The sequence below is a fragment of the Ranitomeya imitator genome, chromosome 2 (genome assembly GCF_032444005.1).
Source record: "Ranitomeya imitator isolate aRanImi1 chromosome 2, aRanImi1.pri, whole genome shotgun sequence".
Classification (NCBI taxonomy): Eukaryota; Metazoa; Chordata; class Amphibia; order Anura; family Dendrobatidae; genus Ranitomeya; species Ranitomeya imitator.
Window position 1 is genome coordinate 375,622,177 of NC_091283.1, and position 22,418 is coordinate 375,644,594.

General features: G+C 45.7%; 1 protein-coding gene across 2 annotated transcripts in view; it reads left to right on the forward strand.

The window, feature by feature from the left end:
* The first annotated feature begins 6,781 nt into the window (after window positions 1-6,781).
* LOC138664011 (zinc finger protein 585A-like) overlaps window positions 6,782-22,418 on the forward strand; it is a 59,134-nt gene continuing 43,497 nt past the window's right edge. Inside the window, exon 1 of one of the 2 annotated variants that reach the window (XM_069750409.1) lies at window positions 6,782-6,829. In XM_069750409.1, the coding sequence (XP_069606510.1) occupies window positions 6,803-6,829 (27 nt within the window). In that variant the 5' untranslated portion in view covers window positions 6,782-6,802. Of the gene's footprint in view, window positions 6,830-6,981; window positions 7,065-22,418 lie in introns of those variants that run through there. The other variant, XM_069750411.1, reaches the window with a different exon arrangement.

Below are 22,418 nucleotides of genomic sequence, written 5' to 3' on the forward strand. Positions count from 1 at the left end.
CTGCAATATGATAGTTTCCACATCCAAATCGGAGAAAGGGTTTAGGAATCATAGCTCTGTAATGCATAGCGTCCTCTTTTTCAAGGGACCAAAAGTAATTGGACAATGGACTCTAAGGGCTGCAATTAACTCTGAAGGCGTCTCCCTCATTAACCTGTAATCAATGAAGTAGTTAAAAGGTCAGGGGTGGATTCCAGGTGTGTGGTTTTGCATTTGGAAGCTGTTGCTGTGAGCAGACAGCATGCGGTCAAAGGAACTCTCAATTGAGGTGAAGCAGAACATCCTGAGGCTGAAAAAAAAGAAAAAATCCATCAGAGAGATAGCAGACATGCTTGGAGTAGCAAAATCAACAGTTGGGTACATTCTGAGAAAAAAGGAATTGACTGGTGAGCTTGGGAACTCAAAAAGGCCTGAGCGTCCACGGATGACAACAGTGGTGGATGATCGCCGCATACTTAATTGGGGGAAGAAGAACCCGTTCACAACATCAACTGAAGTCCAGAACACTCTCAGTGAAGTAGGTGTATCTGTCTCTAAGTCAACAGTAAAGAGAAGACTCCATGACAGTAAATACAAAGGGTTCACATCTAGATGCAAACCATTCATCAATACCAAAAATAGACAGGCCAGAGTTAAATTTGCAGAAAAACACCTCAAGAAGCCAGCTCAGTTCTGGAAAAGTATTCTATGGACAGATGAGACAAAGATCAACCTGTACCAGAATGATGGGAAGAAAAAAGTTTGGAGAAGAAAGGGAACGGCACATGATCCAAGGCACACCACATCCTCTGTAAAACATGGTGGAGGCTACGTGATGGCATGGGCATGCATGGCTTTCAATGGCACTGGGTCACTTGTGTTTATTGATGACATAAGAGCAGACAAGAGTAGCCGGATGAATTCTGAAGTGTACCGGGATATACTTTCAGCCCAGATTCAGCCAAATGCTGCAAAGTTGATTGGACGGCGCTTCATAGTACAGATGGACAATGACCCCAAGCATACAGCCAAAGCTACCCAGGAGTTCATGAGTGCCAAAAAGTGGAACATTCTGCAATGGCCAAGTCAATCTCCAGATCTAAACCCAATTGAGCATGCATTTCACTTGCTCAAATCCAGACTTAAGACGGAAAGACCCACAAACAAGCAAGACCTGAAGGCTGTGGCTGTAAAGGCCTGGCAAAGCATTAAGAAGGAGGAAACCCAGCGTTTGGTGATGTCCATGGGTTCCAGACTTAAGGCAGTGATTGCCTCCAAAGGATTTGCAACAAAATATTGAAAATAAAAATATTTTGTTTGGGTTATGTTTATTTGTCCAATTACTTTTGACCTCCTAAAATGTAGAGTGTTTGTAAAGAAATGTGTACAATTCCTACATTTTCTATCAGATATTTTTGTTCAACCCTTCAAATTAAACGTTACAATCTGCACTTGAATTCTGTTGTAGAGGTTTCATTTCAAATCCAATGTGGTGGCATGCAGAGCCCAACTCGCGAAAATTGTGTCACTGTCCAAATATTTCTGGCCCTAACTGTATATATATATATATATATATTTTTTTTTTTTTTTTTTTCATTATTTAGGAATTATTATTATTTTTTTTTTTTACACATTTGGAAAATTTTTTTTAAACTTTTTTACTTTGTCCCAGGGGGGGACATCACAGATCGGTGATCTGACAGTGTGCACAGCACTCTGTCAGATCACCGATCTGACTTAGAGCAGTGCAGGCTTCACAGTGCCTGCTCTGATAAGGCTCTGTGAAGCCACCTCCCTCCCTGCACGACCCGGATGCCGCGGCCATCTTGGATCCGGGCCTGGAGCAGGGAGGGAGGTAGGAGACCCTCACAGCAATGCAATCACATCGCGTTGCTGCGGGGGGCTCAGGGAAGCCCGCAGGGAGCCCCCTCCCTGCGCGATGCTTCCCTGTACCGCCAGCACATCGCGATCATGTTTGATCGCGGTGTGCCGGGGGTTAATGTGCCGGGAGCGGTCCGTGACCGCTCCTGGCACATAGTGCCGGATGTCAGCTGCGATAGGCAGCTGACACCCGGCCGCGATCGGCCGCGCTCCCCCCGTGAGCGCGGCCGATCGCTTTGACATACTATCCCGTCGAGGGTCAGATAGGCCCAGGGCACCTCGACGGGATAGTACGTCTTAGGTCAGAGAGGGGTTAAAAGAGGCATAGATGCACATGAGGAGAACATAATTTTACCTCTATACAAGTCACTAGTTCGACCACACTTAGAATATTGTGCACAGTTCTGGTCTCCGGTGTATAAGAAAGACATAGCTGAACTAGAGCGGGTGCAGAGAAGAGCGACCAAGGTTATTAGAGGACTGGGGGGTCTGCAATACCAAGATAGGTTATTACACTTGGGGCTATTAGTTTGGAAAAACGAAGACTAAGGGGTGATCTTATTTTAATGTATAAATATATGAGGGGACAGTACAAAGACCTTTCTGATGATCTTTTTAATCATAGACCTAAGACAGGGACAAGGGGGCATCCTCTACGTCTGGAGGAAAGAAGGTTTAGGTTTAATAACAGACGCGGGTTCTTTACTGTAAGAGCAGTGAGACTATGGAACTCTCTGCCATATGATGTTGTAATGAGTGATTCATTACTTAAATTTAAGAGGGGACTGGATACATTTCTGGAAAAGTATAATGTTACAGGGTATATACACTAGATTCCTCGATAGGGCGTTGATCCAGGGAACTAGTCTGATTGCCGTATGTGGAGTCGGGAAGGAATTTTTTTCCCCAAAGTGGAACTTACTATTTGCCACATGGTTTTTTTTTGCCTTCCTCTGGATCAACATGTTAGGGCATGTTAGGTTAGGCTATGGGTTGAACTAGATCAGACCTGGGCAAGATGCGGCCCGCATCTGGCCCGCCTGGTGATTTTAAGCGGCCCGCCAGCTAGCTGTCACTTCTGATAGCCACCCCCGGCACCGCTCACCAGCCGCTTCTGAGGAGGACCGCTGGCGGCTGGAGTGAAAGCCAGGTTGATTACCTGTTTATCGGTGGCGGCGACCATCTTCCCGAGGCCGCGCGTGCGCAGATGGAGTGCTCTGCTTCACGGGGCTTCAGGAAAATGGCCGCGGGAGGCCGTGCGTGCACAGATGGAGATCGCGGCAGCCATTTTCCTGAAGCCGAGTTTGCAGATTTAGAGCTCGGCTTCAGGAAAATGGCCGCCGCGATCTCCATCTGCGCATGCGCGGCCTCCCGAGGCCATTTTCCTGAAGCCCCGTGAAGCAGAGCACTCCATCTGCGCATGCATGGCCTCGGGAAGATGGCCGCCGCCACCGATATTCAACCCGGCTCTGCTGCTCACATTACATTCCGGGCCGCTGCGTCACCTCACCGGTGGAAGGGACCCTGCGCACGCCATACCGCACCTCTGCCGCCGCCACACCACTGCTGCAACCCCCCATGGACACCAGGCCATGGCGTCGCCCGCCTAAGCAGGAAGGGACCCTGCTCAGGTGCACGCCACACCGCATACCCCACCTCTGCCGACACCATGCCTCCTGTGACCGTGCTCTGCCACCGCCAGCCCTCAGGTAAGAATCTTACCATAAGATAGTGTAAATTCGGACAATAAAATGGACCCCCATCTTATAAAAAATCTTTTTTTCTGCAATTTTCACCCCAAATTTGGGGTGCGCCTTATGGTCCGGTGCGTCTTATAGTCCGAAAAATACGGTAATTATATTAGTTCGGCCCTCTAAAACCATCCCACTTTCTCATGCGGCCCCATAGCAAAATTAATTGCCCACCCCTGAACTAGATGGACTTAAAGTCTTCCTTCAACCTTAATAACTATGTTACTATGTTACTAGGGTTTTACAAGTGTAATTAGCTTGCAGAATGCTAGTGTTTCCCAAGCGATCTGTATCATCACTTGGAAAACTGATTGACAGGTTGATCACACTTGTCAAACATAGTGTTTGATAAGTGTGACCAACTTTTTACTATTGATGGTGCTTATGCAGCATCAAAAGTAAAAGATCTAACCTTAAAAATAATAATTAAAAAAAAAATTGTGTATTCTCACCTTCCGGTGTCCCCGGCAGTCTTCCCGCTCCTCGCGCTGCTCCCGTTCCCAGTAATGCATTGCGAGAATAACTTGTGATGACGTGCGGTCTCGCGAGACTCACATCATCACAGGTCATTGCCGCAAAGCATCCTTGGGAACGCGAGCATCGCGAGGAGCAGGAAGACTGCCAGGGATGCCGGAAGATGAGAATATCACGATTTTTTATTTTAATTATTTTTTTTTTTTTTTTACAATTATATGGTTCCAAGGGCCTGGAGGAGAGTCTCCTCTCCTCCACCCTGGGTACCAACCGCACATGATCCGATTACTTTCCGCATGGTGGGCTTAGCCACATGCGGAAAGTAAGCGGATTAATGCATTCCTATGTTTGTGGAATCCCCGCGATTCTGCACAAAGAATGAACATGCTGCGTTTTTTTTCCGGAATGCGATTCCGCTGCGGAAAAAAACACAGCATGTGCACAAAAAATGCGAAATGCATTCTAATTATAGGATGCTTAATGTATGCGTTTTTTTTCACGGTTTTATTGCATTTTTATAGCGAAAAAACGTGAAAAAAGCGCAAAAATTCCTGAACATGTGCACATAGCCTAAAACTAATCCCAAACTGTTCGCCAAGTATATCAATAGTAAAAGAATCAAAAGTGTAAGTTTAGGCCCCTTAAAAAATTGTGAGGAAAGAATGGTTGTAGATGATGAGGAAACAGCTAGTATATTAAACACCTTCTTCTCCATGGTATTCACAATGCAAAATAAAATGCTCGGTGAAATGCTGAGAGGCAAAGAAAACCGTATATTAAGGGTCACCAATCTAACCCAATAAGAGGTGCGAAACCGGCTAAATAAGATTAAAATAGATAAATCTCTGGGTCCGGATGGCATACACCCACGAGTACTAAGAGAACTAAGTAATGTAATAGACAAGCCATTATTTCTTATATTGAGGGACTCTATAGTGACGGGATCTGTTCCACAGGACTGGCGCATAGCACATGTGGTGCCAATATTCAAACAAAGCTCTAAAAGAGAACCTGGAAATTATAGGCCAGTAAGTCTAACCTCTATTGTTGGTAAAATATTTGAAGGGTTTTTGAGGGATGTTATTCTGGATTATCTCAATGAGAATAACTGTTTAACTCCACATCAGCATGGGTTTATGAGAAATCGCTCCTGTCAAACCAATCTAATCAGTTTTTATGAAGAGGTAACTATAGACTGGACCAAGGTGAGTCATTGGACGTGGTATAAATTGATTTTTTCAAAGCGTTTGATGCCGTGCCATACAAGAGGTTGGTGTGATAGAAAGCAGAGGGTGGTTATAAATGGTATATTCTCTAGCTGGGTCGCTGTGACCAGTGGGGTACCGCTGGGGTCGGTGTTGGGACCTATTCTTTTTCAACATATTTATTAACGATCTGGTAGAAGGGTAACACAGTAAAATATCGATATTTGCAGATGATACAAAACTATGTAAAGCAGTTAATACAAGAGAAGATAGTATTCTGCTACAGATGGATCTGGATAAGTTGGAAACTTGGGCTGAAAGGTGGCAGATGCGGTTTAACAATGATAAATCTAAGGTTATACACATGGGAAGAAGGAATCAATATCACCATTACACACTGAACGGGAAACCACTGGGTAAATCTGACAGGGAGAAGGACTTGGGGATCCTAGTTAATGATAAACTTACCTGGAGCAGCCAGTGCCAGGCAGCAGCTGCCAAGGCAAACAGGATCATGGGGTGCATTAAAATAGGTCTGGATACACATGATGAGAGCATTATACTGCCTCTGTACAAATCCCTGGTTAGACTGCACACGGAGTACTGTGTAGTTTTGGGCACTAGTGCTCAGGAAGGATATAATGGAACTAGAGTGAGTAAAAAGGAGGGCAACAAAATTAATAAAGGGGATGGGGGAACTACAATACCCTGAGAGATTAGTAAAATTAGGAATATTTAGCCTAGAAGAAAGACGACTGAGGGGCGATCTAATAACCATGTATAAGTATATAAGGGGACAATACAAATATCTCGCTGAGGATCTGTTTATACCAAGGAAGGTGACGGGCACAAGGGGGCATTCTTTGCGTCTGGAGGAGAGAAGGTTTTTCCACCAACATAGAAGAGGATTCTTTACTGTTAGGGCAGTGAGAATCTGGAATTGCTTGCCTGAGGAGGTGGTGATGGCGAACTCAGTCGAGGGGTTCAAGAGAGGCCTGGATGTCTTCCTGGAGCAGAACAATATTGTATCATACAATTAGGTTCTGTAGAAGGACGTAGATCTGGGGATTTATTCTGACGGAATATAGGCTGAACTGGATGGACAAATGTCTTTTTTCGGCCTTGCTAACTATGTTACTATGTTACACGCGGCTCTGCTCCCTACACACACAGCTCCGCCTCATACACACACGGCTCTGCTCCATACTTGTCGTACACACGTGGCTCCGCTCCGTTCACCTTGTACACATGCGGTTCCGCTCTGTACGCATGGCTCCGCTCCGTACACCATGTACACACACAGCTCTGCTCCGTACACCTCGTACACACACGGCTCTGCTACATCCACCCTGTAAACCCCTCCTGACCCCACACATAAACTTCCCCTCATCCAGCACCATGACAACCAGCACAGCAGAGTCCTGCATACACTGAGGCCCCTGATCATGTGACCCCTGACTCCTCCCCTCCTGTGACCTCATCACAGGTCCTGTGCGCACAGAACAGCCATATATGTGGTGTGCGGCTCTGCAGGTGGAGGTAGGTGCTGGAGATTCCCCATTACTGGGCGGGGGCAGGGGGCAGTAACCCCTCCATTCCCAGAGATAGTGCCCCCTTATAGCAGTGCTCCCAGCTCCATTGTGACCCCAGTTCTCCATTACTTCCTCTTTGTCTCCTCCTCTGACAGGAAGCTTCGCTCTTCCTTCCTGTGGGGCAGAGATGGTGGGAAGTGTCTGTAGCTGTAGTGAGTGGAGCCTTTTCCCTGCGCTCAGCTGTAAGTAGTGCAGTTATTGTGTATTACGCCCCTGTACTGTCTGTGTATAGACACTAATGTTTACCCTTGGGCAGTTCTGGGGGCTCCTTTTTAGTGTGGTCCTGATGGTCACAATGGAAATCCACGGGCAAGTAGCAGCCTTAGAGTCTGTTGGCTATAGGGACCTGGTCAGAAGTTAGCAGCATTTTAGCGATTGTATCTTTTCTTTCCCGTCATGCCTCTTTGCGTTAATTCCTGAAAATCTTCTGAAGGGTTAATAAACCACCCAATAGCAGTTTTTAAAATAGTAAGTGGGGTTGTATTTTTAAAATGGTATCACTTTGGGGGTTTGTCTAACATATAGGACCCCAAAGTCAATTCAGAACTGAATAGTTCCCTAAAAAATTAAGTTTTGAAAACATGAAAAATTGCTGCAAAAAAAAACGTTCTAACAACATAAAGACATTTTACAAATAATATAACAGTTAATTATTATTGTTTTGTGTAGTATGACTATCTGGATTAAAACGTATAAACTCTTTGAAAAGGGTAACAGAAGAAATTGGACCCCAAAAGTTGTTGTGCAATTTGTCCCGAGTACGCTGATACCCTATATGTGGGGGTAAGCCACTGTTTGGGCACACGTGAGGGCTCGGAAGGGAAAGAGCACCATTTTACTTTTTCAACGCAGAATTGGGAATCTTTTTGAATCTTTAGGCACAAGATCTTCATAAGGTCTCAGTATCCGACATGATGCTATGTTATTATTATTATTATTTAAGAGCCTTCAGCTAGATCTCGAGTCTTGGTGACTTGATTGGATGAATGATCTGTGTTGTGCAGGCCTAGATAGGTCCACCAGGGTGTTCTCCCCGTTTATCTTGATTGTATCAAGTCATTGGGTTGCTGGTTTTCCTCCTTGCCTTGTTCCTGCTTTTGTTCTAACCATGATGTCCTTCTCCAGTAATTGCTCTCTTCTGTTAATGAGTACAAAGTAGGCAAGTCGTAGCTTGGTTATCCTTGCTTTGAGTGACATGTCTGGCTTGATTTGTTCCAAAATTGATGTGTTCTTCTTGCCATCCATGATATTGATAAAATCTTTTTCCAGCACCACATTTCGAAGGCAATGATTCTTCTTATGTCTTGTTTCCTTATAGTCCAGGTTTTGCATCCGAATGTAACTAAAGAAAAGACAAAACTATGTACGAGCTACGTTTTGTCAACAGTGAAAGGATCCTTGATTCGAAAACCTTGTCCATTGTTGATTTACCCATAACTATTCTCCTGTTGACTTCCTGTGTCATGGCTGCATCTTGAGTTATTATTGATTCGAGTTAGTTGAAATCCTTAACAACTTCCAGTTCATCACCGTCCATCTGAAATGTAGCCCTGCTGTACCTGGCAGTGGTCTATAACTTTGTCTTTTTTTTGTATTGATGAACTATTATTATTATTCATTTTTATAGCGCCATGTATTCCATGGCGCTTTACATGTGAACGGGGCAAATATAGACAAGTACAATAAACATGAGTAAAACAAGGCACACACAAATACAGGAGAAGAGAGGACCCTGCCCGCGAGGGCTCACAGTCTACAGGGGATGGGTGAGGATACACTAGGAGAGGGTAGAGCTGGTCATGTGGCAGTTCAGTATACTGGGGATCACTGCAGGTTGTAGGCTTGTCGGAAGAGGTGAGTCTTCAGGTTCCTTTTGAAGGTTTCCGTGGTAGGTGAGAACCTGATGTGTTGGGGTAGAGAGTTCCAGAGTATAGGGGAAGCACGGCAGAAGTCTTGGATGCCATGTCACAGATGTATGGAGGAGTCAGGAGTCATGAACCCCAAAAAGTTATAAGAATCAGGAGTTTATAGATAGAACAGCTAGTCAATAAGTAAATTCTCAATGTGAAAATTTCTAATAATTCATCTTTATTAAATACAATTACGCAATACACAATAAAATACAAGGGTGGACTATAGAGAATAATAGGAATGGCAGTCATGCAAATTAATATGACCTTCAAAAAACGTTTCCCATAATAATCAGATAACTAACTGAATTATGAAATATTCCTCTGTAGAGGAAATAAAAACCAACATGGAGAAGGGTTGCATCTTATTGATTATATTTAAAGCGCACCTGTCATCAGGTTTGGCCGATATGAGATACGGCCAGGGTTTATATACAGCATTCCATAATCTGTATATCTTCCCCCTAACCCAACCTGCAAGAGAAGAAAAAGATCTTTATTATACTCACTTGTGGGGTGGTCCGAAGGGTGTCTCTCTTCTTGGTCCTGCGCCTCACATCTTCTTATGATCGCAGTCCTTCTTCATTTGTGTGGATAACTCGTCACTGCATCATCCACACAGTCTCCTCAGCATCAAGCTCCTGAGCAGGCGTACTTCTCTGCACTGTTGAAGGCAGAGCAAAGTACTTCAGTGCGCAGGTGCCCAGAAAGGTCTGAGAGCCCCAGGGCCTGCGCACTGCAATGCTTTTCTCTGTCCTCAGCAAGGCAGAGAAGTATGTCTCCGCAGGAGTGCGATGTGGAGGAGACACAGGATGATGCAGGGACGCATCATCAACAAGAACCAAGAAGAAGGGTGGCTGTCACGCTCACACCAAGACTGGTTATCGCGGGGGTGTGGCCCCACTGGACCACAGACCAAACTACCCCAGAGGGGCATAACTAAGTAGCTTCCTAGGTGTTCGCTGGAGCCTCTGATGGTGAGGTCAGACTTGTGCAATAGGAAGCTACCAAGAACCACTCCAGGGTGGTGTCTGGCTGTGGCTGCTGATCCCACCGGGGAACGGAACATAGGCAAGCGGGCACGGCTGGCACTCTTGCAGGCAGGCGGGCATGGCTGGGACAGAGGCAGGCAAACGGGTACAACAGAGACACTGGCAGGCAGGCGGGCATGGCTGGCTCTCTGGTAGGCAGGCAGGTACGGCTGGCTCTCTGGCAGGACAGGCGGACAAGACTGGTACACCGGAAGAACCGGTAGGGACCGGTCTGCAGGCAGGTATGTAAAAACAGGTAAGAACCTGTTCAGACAGTAGGACTTAAGAATAGGTAGATAAAGACCGCAAGAGCGGATGCAGGGCGAAAGCACAGGAGCTAGAGCCAAGAACAGAAATGCAGGAGGCGGGGCCAAGAGCAGGAGCCAAGCACAGAAACGCAGGAGGCGGAGCCAAGTGCAGAAATGCAGGAGGCGGAGCCAAGAGCTGGAGGCGGAGCCAAGTGCAGAGACGCAGGAGGCGGACCCAAGAGCGGGAGAAGTAGAACCGCAAGGATCGGAGCAAGGTAGAACCACAAGGATCAGAGCAAGGTAGAACCACAAGGATCGGAGCAAGGTAGAACCACAAGGAGCCGAGCAAGGTAGAACCACAAGGAGCCGAGCCAGGTAGAACTACAAGGAGCCGAGCAAGGTAGAACCACAAGGAGGCGAGCAAGGTAGAACCACAAGGAGCCGAGCAAGGTAGAACCACAAGGAGCCGAGCAAGGTAGAACCACAAGGAGCCGAGCAAGGTAGAACCACAAGGAGCCGAGCAAGGTAGAACCACAAGGAGCCGAGCAAGGTAGAACCACAAGGAGCCGAGCAAGGTAGAACCACAAGGAGCGGAGCAAGGTAGAACCACAAGGAGCGGAGCAAGGTAGAACCACAAGGAGCCGAGCAAGGTAGAACCACAAGGAGCCGAGCAAGGTAGAACCACAAGGAGCCGAGCAAGGTAGAACCACAAGGAGCCGAGCAAGGTAGAACCACAAGGAGCCGAGCAAGGTAGAACCACAAGGAGCCGAGCAAGGTAGAACCACAAGGAGCCGAGCAAGGTAGAACCACAAGGAGCGGAGCAAAGTAGAACCACAAGAAGCGGAGCAAAGTAGAACCACAAGAAGTGGAGCCGCAGAGCGAGAGCTGAGCGGAGCCGCAGAGCAAAGTCAGAGTGCAGAGCAAAGCTACAGAGTGCAGAGCTGAGAGGAGAGCAAAGTCTCAGAGTGCAGAGCAAGACACAGAATGCAGAGCCAAGAGCAAAATCACAGAGTGCAGAGCAAGGTTACAGAATGCAGAGCAAGGAGCAAAACAAGGTCGCAGAGAGCGGAGCCGAAAGCAGAGCAAAGCAAGACACAGAGGGCAAAGCAAAGCTAGATACAGAGTGCAATGCAAGACACAGTATGCACAGCAGAAAAAGCAAACCAAGACAGGGATAAAAACGGACACGGGAACATGACTAGACTAAGACAGAGTCAGGAACAAGACAAGGCACAGAGACATGGACACAAGCCAGGGTACGACACCCCTCTGGGTGGCGGACATAGGCCAGGGTACGAAGCCCCGCTGGGTGGCTACACAAGAAACAGATCAGGGTACAATGCCCCTCTGGTTGGCGGAACACAAGAGTCACAGAGTCATGGCCTGGCACCTCAGCAGCTAAGAACTAACTGAGGGAGTAAGTTGCACAGGCCCCCACCAATGGGTGGGGATGTCTTAACTACAGGAAGCCTCATGGCGATTGGCCAGGGACACCTTAGCAAGGTGCACACAGTCTCTATAAGAAACAGGAGTTGCCGGCGCCGCCCCCCCCCTATACACACAGACAGAGCATGCACAGAGCAAACAGCAGACATGAGGCACACAGCATGGAGCTGACAGCAGAGAGAAGTCACAACAAGGCCCAGAGAAGTAAGTGAGTTTGAGTGCAATGCAGGTGGGGGATAGGAGGCCATGCAGCGATGCCAGCAGGGTTGTTACAGCAGCAATCATAAGAAGATGGGAATCGCGGGATCAAGAAGAGCGACACCCCTCGGACCGGACCACCCCTCAGGTGAGTATAATAAAAGATATTTTTCTTCTCATACAGGTCGAGTTGGGGGCTTATATACAGCACTATAGATTGCCATATATCACCCCTGAAAGGTGGTGACCGTAACTAATATCGGCCAAACCTGGTGACAAGTTCACTTTAAATGGATAGATGGGACAGATGATATAATATCTCCCCCTAAATGACTCAAATGGATAAAACCGTTTACACAGCATCAAATAGAAGCATAGTGGGCATGAGATTTCTATAAATCGCATCCACTGTGCTTGTAACCTAGAACACAGCAGTTTGGAAGCAGCTCACCTACGCTTCTTCCAAACCGCTGCTTTTCCGGATCGGGGGCACAGACCAGAAAGTGCAAGTGCTTCACAATGAAAACCACTCATGACACGGATAGAGCAATAACCAATCTAAGCCGGCAGATGCCATTTAATCAGTGGATGGAAAAAGAAGTTAACGTTTCAAAAGGATAGTATGCATTTCATAATTACCAATTAACACCCTGAGGCATGTTTCACTATTATGCTTCTTTAGAAAGGGTAGTGCTCGTAACACGTCGGCCTAATGCTTTTTTCCCATTGTTTTTAGAGCATTCAAACAAATTATATTAGACTAGCTATTGAACCCGTTCTACGCCCGGGTGGTGAGCATTTATATTGGTATATGGTCTCCCTCCTGTCATGTGCTGCTCCATCCTGCGTCCCCATCCTGTCATGAGCTGCTCCATCCAGCGTCCCCATCCTGTCATGTGCTGCTTCATCCTGCGTCCCCATCCTGTCATGAGCTGCTCCATCCTGTGACCCCATCCTGTCATGTGCTGCACCATCCTGCACCCCCATCCTGTCATGTGCTGCACCCATCCTGTGCCCCCATCCTGTCATGTGCTGCTCCATCCTGCGTCCCCATCCTGGTATGTGCTGCTCCATCCTGTGTCCCCATCCTGTCATGTGCTGCTCCATCCTGCACCCCCATCCTGTCATGTGCTGCACCCATCCTGCGCCCCCATCCTGTCATGTGCTGCTCCATCCTGCGTCCCCATCCTGTCATGTGCTGCACCCATCCTGCGCCCCCATTCTGACATGCGCTGCTCCCATCCTGCGCCCCCATTCTGACATGCGCTGCTCCCATCCTGCGCCCCCATTCTGACATGTGCTGCACCCATCCTGCGCCTCCATTCTGACATGTGCTGCACCCATCCTGCGCCCCTATCCTGTCACGTGCTGCTGCCATCCTGCACCCCCGTTCTGTCATGTGCTGCCCTATTCTGCCATATACACACAGGAGAACAACGGGAGTTTTTAGAAAGTATATAGTTTATTTAGAAAATTAGTTAAAAACTAACACACATTAAAAAGACACCAATGAAAACACCAGAGATACATACATATCAGTATACTCATATTTGCAACAAAATTGTTGGCATATCTAGATATATAAGGAGAAGATCCTAAATCCCCAAAAAAGAACCAAAACCTCTTGTAAACCAGCCTAAGTATCCCATACCTAACAAATATCGCCGCTGTGGCTGCGGATATGTAAGGAAGAAGCCAGCACAGAATGAATGGTACTAAATGAGGGTAAAGGTGAGGAGTGCCAGGAGGAGCAACATGAGTAAAATGCCACCTGGCGTGAAAAGCGCCCCTCCTGGGACACAAGTTGTGAACGGATCTTACCCAATAGATGTAATCCCTGGATAGAGCGCTACCCCCGACGCGTGTTTTGCTGTTTCTGCCATGTGCTGCTCCCATCCTGCGCCCCCGTTCTGTCATGTGCTGCTCCCATCCTGCGCCACCGTTCTGTAATTTGCTGCTCCCATCCATATGCCCCGTACATTGCTCCATAAAAGTTTATGGCCCCCATAAGATGCTCCATAGTATATGCCCCGTACACTGCTCCATAAACGTTGATGGCCCCCATAAGATGCTCCATAGTAGTAAATGCCCCGTACACTGCTCCATAAAGGTTGATGGCCCCCATAAGATGCTCCATAGTAGTAAATGTCCCGTACACTGCTCCATAAAGGTTGATGGCCCCCATAAGATGCTCCATAGTAGTAAATGCCCCGTACACTGCTCCATAAAGGTTTATGGCCCCCATAAGATGCTCCATTGTATTATATGCCCCGTATGCTGCTGCGATATATATATAAAAAAAAAACATACTCACCTATCGTCGCTGGGCGCCGAGTGCTGGGGGGCCTGAGCAGGCGGGGACACCGGCGCGCTGTGGGGGTCAGGTGCTGGTGTATGAGGTTTATGAGGGGGATATAGGGTAATATCAGTGTATGAGGGGATATAGGGTAATATCAGTGTATGAGGGGATATAGGGTAATATCAGTGTATGGGGGGATATAGGGTAATATCGGTGTATGAGGGGGATATAGGGTAATGTCGGGGTCTTTGTTACATTAGCTGCTCTCTGTATCCAGCATTGCCTCCGGGCTCAGTAATGTCTGCAGTGATCTATGGGGGGAGGAGGACATTCAGCCGCTGTCTCTGCTCTGACTAATGGCGGCTGTCGGGAAGATACTTTCCAGCTGTGACCGGGGACCTCCCACCACCAAGCTCCTGGAGCTGTGGACGGTCTCCGTGTATTAATAACGCTGCACTCACCCACAGCTCAGGGCTGCTGTCAGCTGTTTCCGGGAGCTGCTGCTTCCTTCCGCCCGGTGCTGCCCTGTGCTGAGTGTGGGCCACGGTGGCTGCTCCTGATCCAGCGCTGCGTGCCGCTTTTTCCGGGTCCTCTGGCTGTGACTGTTCAGTCAGAGGGCGGCGCGCATTAAGCGCGTCATTGCGCCCTCTGAACTGTGAACGTCACAGGCAGAGGACCCGGAACACGGAGCTGCACGCAGCGCTGGAACGGGACAGGTGAATATAATACTTACCCTCCTGGCGCGTCCCTGCTATCCGTTGGAGATCGCGGTGTGCGTTCAGTGCTTACGCATACCGCGATCTCCTGGGAGCGTCACTCTGTGGGGTCCAGACTGCACCGGCGCTTGCGCAGTCTATAAAGGCTTTGGACAGAGTGACGCTCCCAGCCTTATATTATAGATTATTATATCATTGGCGGATTTTATGCGCAATACGCTGACAAACGCAGCATGCTGCAATTTTCTACGCCCGTAAAATGCGGCTGCGAAATATACGGCAGATAGGAGCTGCCCAATAGAAAATCTTTGGTTCGTGTGGAATGCGTTGTTTTTGCGTCTCTCATACGTCCGTAAAACTCTCTGGTGTGACGCCGGCCTCATTCCTTCTATATATCTATCTCATTCCTTCTATCTGTCTATCTTTCTGTCTATCTGTGTCTAATGGAGTGTGGGTTGTACAAATGTAAAAGAGGAGGGTTTGGACAAGAAATTACATCACAAATCTTTTTTTTTTTTTGTTCAATAATAGATCTTTATTTAGCTTTCAAAAACGCATACAAAAACGCATCAAAAAACGCGGCAAAAACCGCAGCAAAAACGCCCCTGCGTTTTCTGCCAAGAGTGTGAAGAATCTGCACAGGAAATTCCACAGGCAAATCTGCAACGTGTGCACATACCCTTATGCTTCTTTAGAAAGGGTAGTGCTCGTAACGCGTCGGCCTAATGATTGTTTCCCCTTGTTTCTACAGCATTAAAACAAATTATATTTTTAAATTTTTTTCACTTGTTTTTCTAAAAAAAAAAAAAATTTTGTGGTAGCTGAACTTTTTGCCTTTTTCTCTTGTCTACTTACCTGTCCCCGCACCACACCCTTTGTGGATCATTGCCTGTGTCGGTGAGCTGATGTGAATTTTGCTTTTTCTTTTAAAAATAACGACCTGTTCAAAATGCGTTGCATTAAGGAATGCTAGTGGATTTTATTCTTAACTGTTTTTATCCTGTTGCGCTTGTAATATAAAATTACCACTTTTCTTGCAAGTTTCCCGGAGATGCTAGATTTTTTCTATTTATACTATTGCACTATCAAGAGTCTCCTTGCACCCTGATTTTACCGTACCATATACAAGGTGTGCTGGACTTTTAACCCCGTTACCCCCGGGGGTGGTTTGCACGTTAATGACCGTGCCAATTTTTACAATTCTGACCACTGTCCCTTTATGAGGTAATAAACTCTGGAACGCTTCAACAGATCTTGGCGATTCTGAGACTGGTTTCTCTTGAATTATTTTACTTCACGTTAGTGGTAAAATTTCTTTGATATAACTTGCGTTTATTTGTGTAAAAAACAGAAATTTGGCAAAAACTTGGAAAATGTTGCAATTTTCAAACTTTTAATTTGTGTGTCCTTAAAACAGAGAAATATTCACACAAAATAGGTATTAAATAACATTTCCCACATGTCTACTTTACATCAGCACAATTTTGGAACCAACATTTTTTTCGTTAGGAATTTATAAGGCTGGGTTCACATTACGTTTCCCCAGTCCGTTAGACGGACTGCGTTACACCGCGGCATAACACGGCGTAACGCAGTCCGTTAACGCCGCATTAAGCACTATGTCGGACGCATCGCTAGTGCATGCCCAAAATGGGCGTGCGTTAGTGATGTGCCGTCATTGAGTAATGGACCCTGGGATGCGGGCTGCAGCATTTCCGGGTCCCTCACCACTAGCGCAGATAGAGCACCTGCTAGCTCTATCTTCACTAGCAGGATCACATTTCGGCACTTGCGTTAACGCAGCCCATTTAAGGCATGTGTTGAACGGGCTGCTTTAACGCAATGTGAACCCAGCTTAAGGGTTAAAAGTTAACCAGCGATTTCTCATTTTTACAACAAAATTTACAACACCACGTTCTTAGGGACCACCTCACATTTGAAGTCACTTGGAGGGGTCTATATGGCAGAAAATACCCGAAAGTGGCACCATTCTAAAAACTGCACCCTTCAAGCTGATCAAAACCACATTCAAGAAGTTTATTAATCCTTCAGGTGTTTCACAGGAGCAGAAGCAACGTGGAAAGAAAAAATGTACATTTAACTTTAGTCACAAAAATGATCTTTTAGCAACAATTTTTTTGTTTCCACAAGGTTAAAAGGAGAAAATGAACAGATAAAGTTGTTGTGCAATATCTCCTGAGTACGCCGATACCCCATATGTGGGGGAAAACCACTGTTTGGGCAAATGGCAGGGCTCGGAAGTGAAGGAGCGCCGTTTGACTTTTTCAGAAATATAAAATATAATCATATTTTTTCCACAAACATGATCATTTAGTCCCCAATTTTTTACTCTCCCAGGGGTAACAGGAGAAATTGTATGCCAAAAGTTGTTGTCCAATTTGTCCTGAGTACGGTGATACTCCATATGTGGGGGGAAACCACTGTTTGGGCGCACGGCAGGGCTCAGAAGGGAAGGAGTGCGTTTGACTTTTTCAAACCAAAATTGTCTGGAATTGAGATGGGACGCCATGTCGTGTTTGGCGAGCCCCTGATGTGCCTAAACAGTAGAAAACCCAACAAATGACCCCATTTTGGAAACTAGACCCACTAAGGAATTTATCTAGATATGTGGTGAGAACTTTGAACCCCAAGTGTTTCATTAAAGTTTATAATGCCTGGGCATGAACATAAAAAATCTCATTTTTTGCCCACAAAAATGATTTTTAGTCCCCAATTTTTTATTTTCCAAAGGGTAACAGGAGAAATTGGACCCCAAAAGTTGTCCCCATGTGTGGGGAAAAAAACTGTTTAGGCACACGTCGGGGCTCGAAAGGGAAGTAGTGACGTTTTGGAATGCAGACTTTGATGGAATGGTCTGCGGGCGTCAATGTTGCGTTTGTAGAGCCTCTGATGTGACATCATTTTGGAAACTAGCCCCGCAACGAACTTATCTAGATGTGCCCCCTTTTTGGAACTAATCTACTGTTTCCTGTAAATCTAAGTAAATTAGTAGTGCATGGAGGTGTGGTACAATTTGAAGCAATCTTTCATACACAGGGCAGGTTTGTCGGGGTAGTTGTCGCATTGATAAATGGTGTCCTTACGCATTTCCTTTTGTAACACACTTGGCACCTTTTTTGTGGGTTACCTTTTATTTCAGTTGGCGAGACCACCCCCGGGAAATGCTGACCTGGTACGATACGAGCACCTTCAGTTCCGGAAGTACTGGGGCCCGCTCCTTCCTGGGTGCCATATATCAGGGCCTTAACCACTACATCCTGGAACTTAAGGTACGATATGCACGGACAGCTTTTTGTACCACACCTTGGCCTTTCTCAAAGCACTGTACGGTTGGAGGAGTTGATCGGAGAGATCATCGCCCACCAATGTTTTTGTTGTACCCCAGTACACAGTCCGGTTTGCTGAACTTTTGTAGAGGTACCTTGTACAGTGCTGAGGGCGCTGCCATCACCGTGTATGGTGGTCGAGAAGGACATCCCTCTTGTCCTTGTACTTGACCACCAGTAGATGGTCGCTACATTGGGCTCTGCTGTCACTTTTTCCTGGCATCTGTGTTTTCGGGAGGCCTCTCTGATTTTTGTGGACAGTACCGCAGGCTGCAGTACCTCGCACAGAAAGGTATTTGAAGAGTGGGATGCTGGAATAATAGTTATCGGTGTAGAGGTGATAACCTTTATCCAGCAGTGGAGTGGGTGCACCAAACCCCACACAATTTTCCCACTCACTCATAGAACAGGGGGACACTCAGGGGGTTCAATCCTGGTGTCATTTCCTTCGTATACTGTAAATCTGTGGGTGTACCCTGAGGTACTCTCTCACACAGCTTATAGAGTTTGATTCCATACCTGGCCCTCTCTCAGGGCAGGTACTGATGGAATCTGAGCCTTCCCTTAAAATGAACCAAGGACTCGTCCACGCAGATGTCCCTTTGCGGCATGTACAGTTCAGCAAACTTTTTGCTGAAGTGTTCGATGACCGGCCGAATTTTGAACAGATGGTCAAAGTTGTCATCATCTTGTGCAGGATACTGTGCATTATCGGTATAATGCAGGAATTTATGGATGGCCTCAAAACGTGTCCGGGCCATGATCATTAGGAATACTGGAGTGTTGTATAAAATAGAGCCAATCACAGTGATCGGGAGGCTGGGTGGGCCGAGACAGGCCCTGGGATGCTGACAAGTCGCATTAAAGGGCATGACGTGCTATCCTGTCGGATGTCAGAAAGGGGTTAAATATATTCTACTCAACAGTGAACTGTTGTAGTGTCTCATCATTACCACTCAGTGTGACTGTAAATTTATAAATCTGTGCTGTACTGCAGCAGCATCTTTTATTTTTTTTAATTATTTTTTTATTGGCTGAGGAGTAGGGTCCTTCTGTGATGAAAAACTCCGTTCTATGTTTGGATGTGACGGTTAGTTTTTTGAAATTTGTATTCATTAGCCTTCTGACTGAGCACTCCGCCTCTTAGCCTCAGGCGTTTTTAATCACAGCAGGACCCTACCCTTCCACAGAGATATAGATTTTAGTCTAAGAGAGGATTCACAGGTTTTCATACAGATGAAGACTTTATTCTAAGAGAGGATTGGCATTGTTAGGTCCTGGTAATGAGAAACACCTTAACGTAGCTACCAGGTACACATGAATTGGCTAATTTATGCGCTAAGCTTTCTCAATTTTTCATATTTTCTAGTGCAGTAATGCAATTCAATTTTCTTATTTCATGCTTGCAAGCTATGGCGCTACAGAGTGCTGCCTTTTTAATTTATTCATTGAGAGGTGTAGTTTGTAAAATGGGGTCACTTACGGGGGTTACTGCTGTTCTGGCACCTCAGGGGCTCTGCCAATGTGACATTGTCCCCTCATACCAATGTAGCCAAACCTGCACTGTAATATGGTGCTCCTTCCCTTTCATGCCCTGCCGTGCTCCCAGACAGTAGTTTTCCACCATAAACTGGGTATTGGCATACTCAGGAGAAATTGCACAAGAAACTTTAGGGTCCATTTTTTTCTTGCTACCCTTGTGAAAATAAATAAGTGGGTGCTAAAATATCATTTTTGTGGTAAAAATTATTATTTTTTTTATTTTGATGGCTCAATAATATTAATTCAGTGAAGCCCCTGGAGATTCAAGGTGCTCATCATACATCTAGATAAACTTCCTAAGGGTTCTAGTTTCCAAAATGGTGTCACTTGTTCCACTGTTTAGGCACATCAGGGGCTCTCCAAGCGCGACATGGCAACCGCTAATTATTCCAGCATATTTTACATTGAAAAAGTCAAATGGCGCCCCTTCCCTTCCGAGCCTGGCCATGTGCCCAAACAGTAGTATTCCCCCACATATGGGGTATTGACATGCTCAAGAGTAATTGTAAAACAAAATGTATAGTCCATTTTCTCCTGTTACCCTTGCTTTTTGTGAAAGAAAAGTAAATGTTTATTTTTTCCTTCCACATTCCATTCATTCCTGTTAAGCACCTGAAGGGTTAATAACCTTCTTGAATGTGGTTTTGAGTCCCTTGAGGGGTGTAGTATTTAGAATGGTGTCACTTTTGGGTATTTTCTGTCATATTGACCCCCAAAACTCACTTCAATTGTGAGGTGGTCCCTAAAAAGAATGGTTATGTAAATTTTGTTGGAAAAATGAGAAATCGCTGGTCAACTTTTAACCCTTATGCTTTCCTATCCAAAAAAATCATGTTTCAAAAATTGTGCTGATGTAAAGTATACATGTGGGAAATGTTATTAAGTGACTATGTTGTGCGATATGACTCTGACTGACTCTGATTTAACCCTTTCACGACATGCGCCGTACTATTACTGCGCATGCCATGTCACCCCCTTTGATGTGGGCTCCGGCGGTGAGCCCACATCAAAGTCGCGACATGTCAGCTGTTTTGTACAGCTGACATGTGCGCGCAATAGCGGCGGGTGAAATCGCTATTCACCCGCCGCTATTAACCTGTTAAATGCCGCTGTCAAACTCAGACAGCGGCATTTAACCGGCACTTCCGGCCGGGCGGCCGGAAATGATGTCATCGCCGACCCCCGTCACATGATTGGGGGTCGGCGATGCATCAGGAAGGTAACCATAGAGGTCCTTGAGACCTCTATGGTTACTGATGCCGGCCTGCTGTGAGCGCCCCCCTGTGGTCGGCGCTCACAGCACACCTGCATTTCAGCTACATAGCAGCGATCTGATGATCGCTGCTATGTAGCAGAGCCGATCAGGCTATGCCAGCTTCTAACCTCCCATGGAGGCTATTGAAGCATGGCACAAATAAAAAAAAAAGTTTTTAAAAATATGAAAAAAATATAAAAAATATAAAAGTTTAAATCACCCCCCTTTCGCCCCATCCTAAATAAAACAATTTTTAAAAAAAACCTACGCGTATTTGGTATCGCCGCGTTCAGAATCGCCCGATCTATCAATAAAAAAAAGCATTAACCTGATCGCTAAAGAGCGTAGCGAGAAAAAAATCCGATACGACAGAATTACGTTTTTTTGGTCGCCGTGACATTGCATTAAAATGCAATAATGGGCGATCAAAAGAACGTATCTGCACTGAAATGGTATCATTAAAAACGTCAGCTCGGCACGCAAAAAATAAGCCCTCACCCGACCCTAGATCACGAAAAATGGAGACGCTGCGGGTTTCGGAAAATGGCACTTTTTTTTTTTTTTAAGCAAAGTTTTGAAATTTTTTTTCACCACTTGGATAAAAAATAACCTAGACATGTTAGATGTCTATGAACTCATAATGACCTAGAGAATCATAATGGCAGGTTAGTTTTAGCATTTAATGAACCTAGCAAAAAAGCCAAACAAAAACAAGTGTGGGATTGCACTTTTTTTGCAATTTCAACGCACTTGAAATTTTTTTACCGTTTTCTAGTAAAAGACATGGTAAAACTAATGGTGTCATTCAAAAGTACAACTCGTCCCGCAAAAAATAAGCCCTCACATGACCATATTGACGGAAAAATAAAAAAGTTATGGCTCTGGGAAGGAGGGAAGTGAAAAATGAAAACGCAAAAACGAAAAAGGGCCGCGACTTGAAGGGGGGCATAAAAATAAAAATTTGGAAAATTGCTAAATTTTCAAAATTTTCACCAAATTTCCATTTTTTTTTTCAAATAAACACAAGTCATATCAAGGAAACTTTACCAATATGTACAATATGTCACAAGAAACAATCTCAGAATCACCGGGATCCATTGAAGTGTTCTAGAGTTATGACCTCATAAATTGACAGTGGTCAGAATTGAAAAAATTGGCCTGGTCACAAAGGCAATAATAGGCCCAGGCGCGAAAGGGTTAACTACCAAACTATGAGCGTTGTGTAAAATAATTTTTTGAGCCCCATCATTGCATCTATAGTCTAATATTAGATGGCTATGCACGTCGCTTGAAAACAGCAGCCACTTGGACATTGTCATTGTTATTGGTACTTGATTCTACCGAGATTTTTGCTAGACTTGATAAAAAGCGTTTATACTTGGGCCCCCAAGAAAGGGATAAGGTTTTGACTTCTAGTTCAGAGGTCATTACTTCTTCTCATTCAAAATAGTACAGCAGTTTTGCCTCCCTAAGTAAAAGTAAAGTTTTTTCATAAGCCGCAAAAATGCAACATCTTCCATTTGCACTGCCTATATACAGAATGT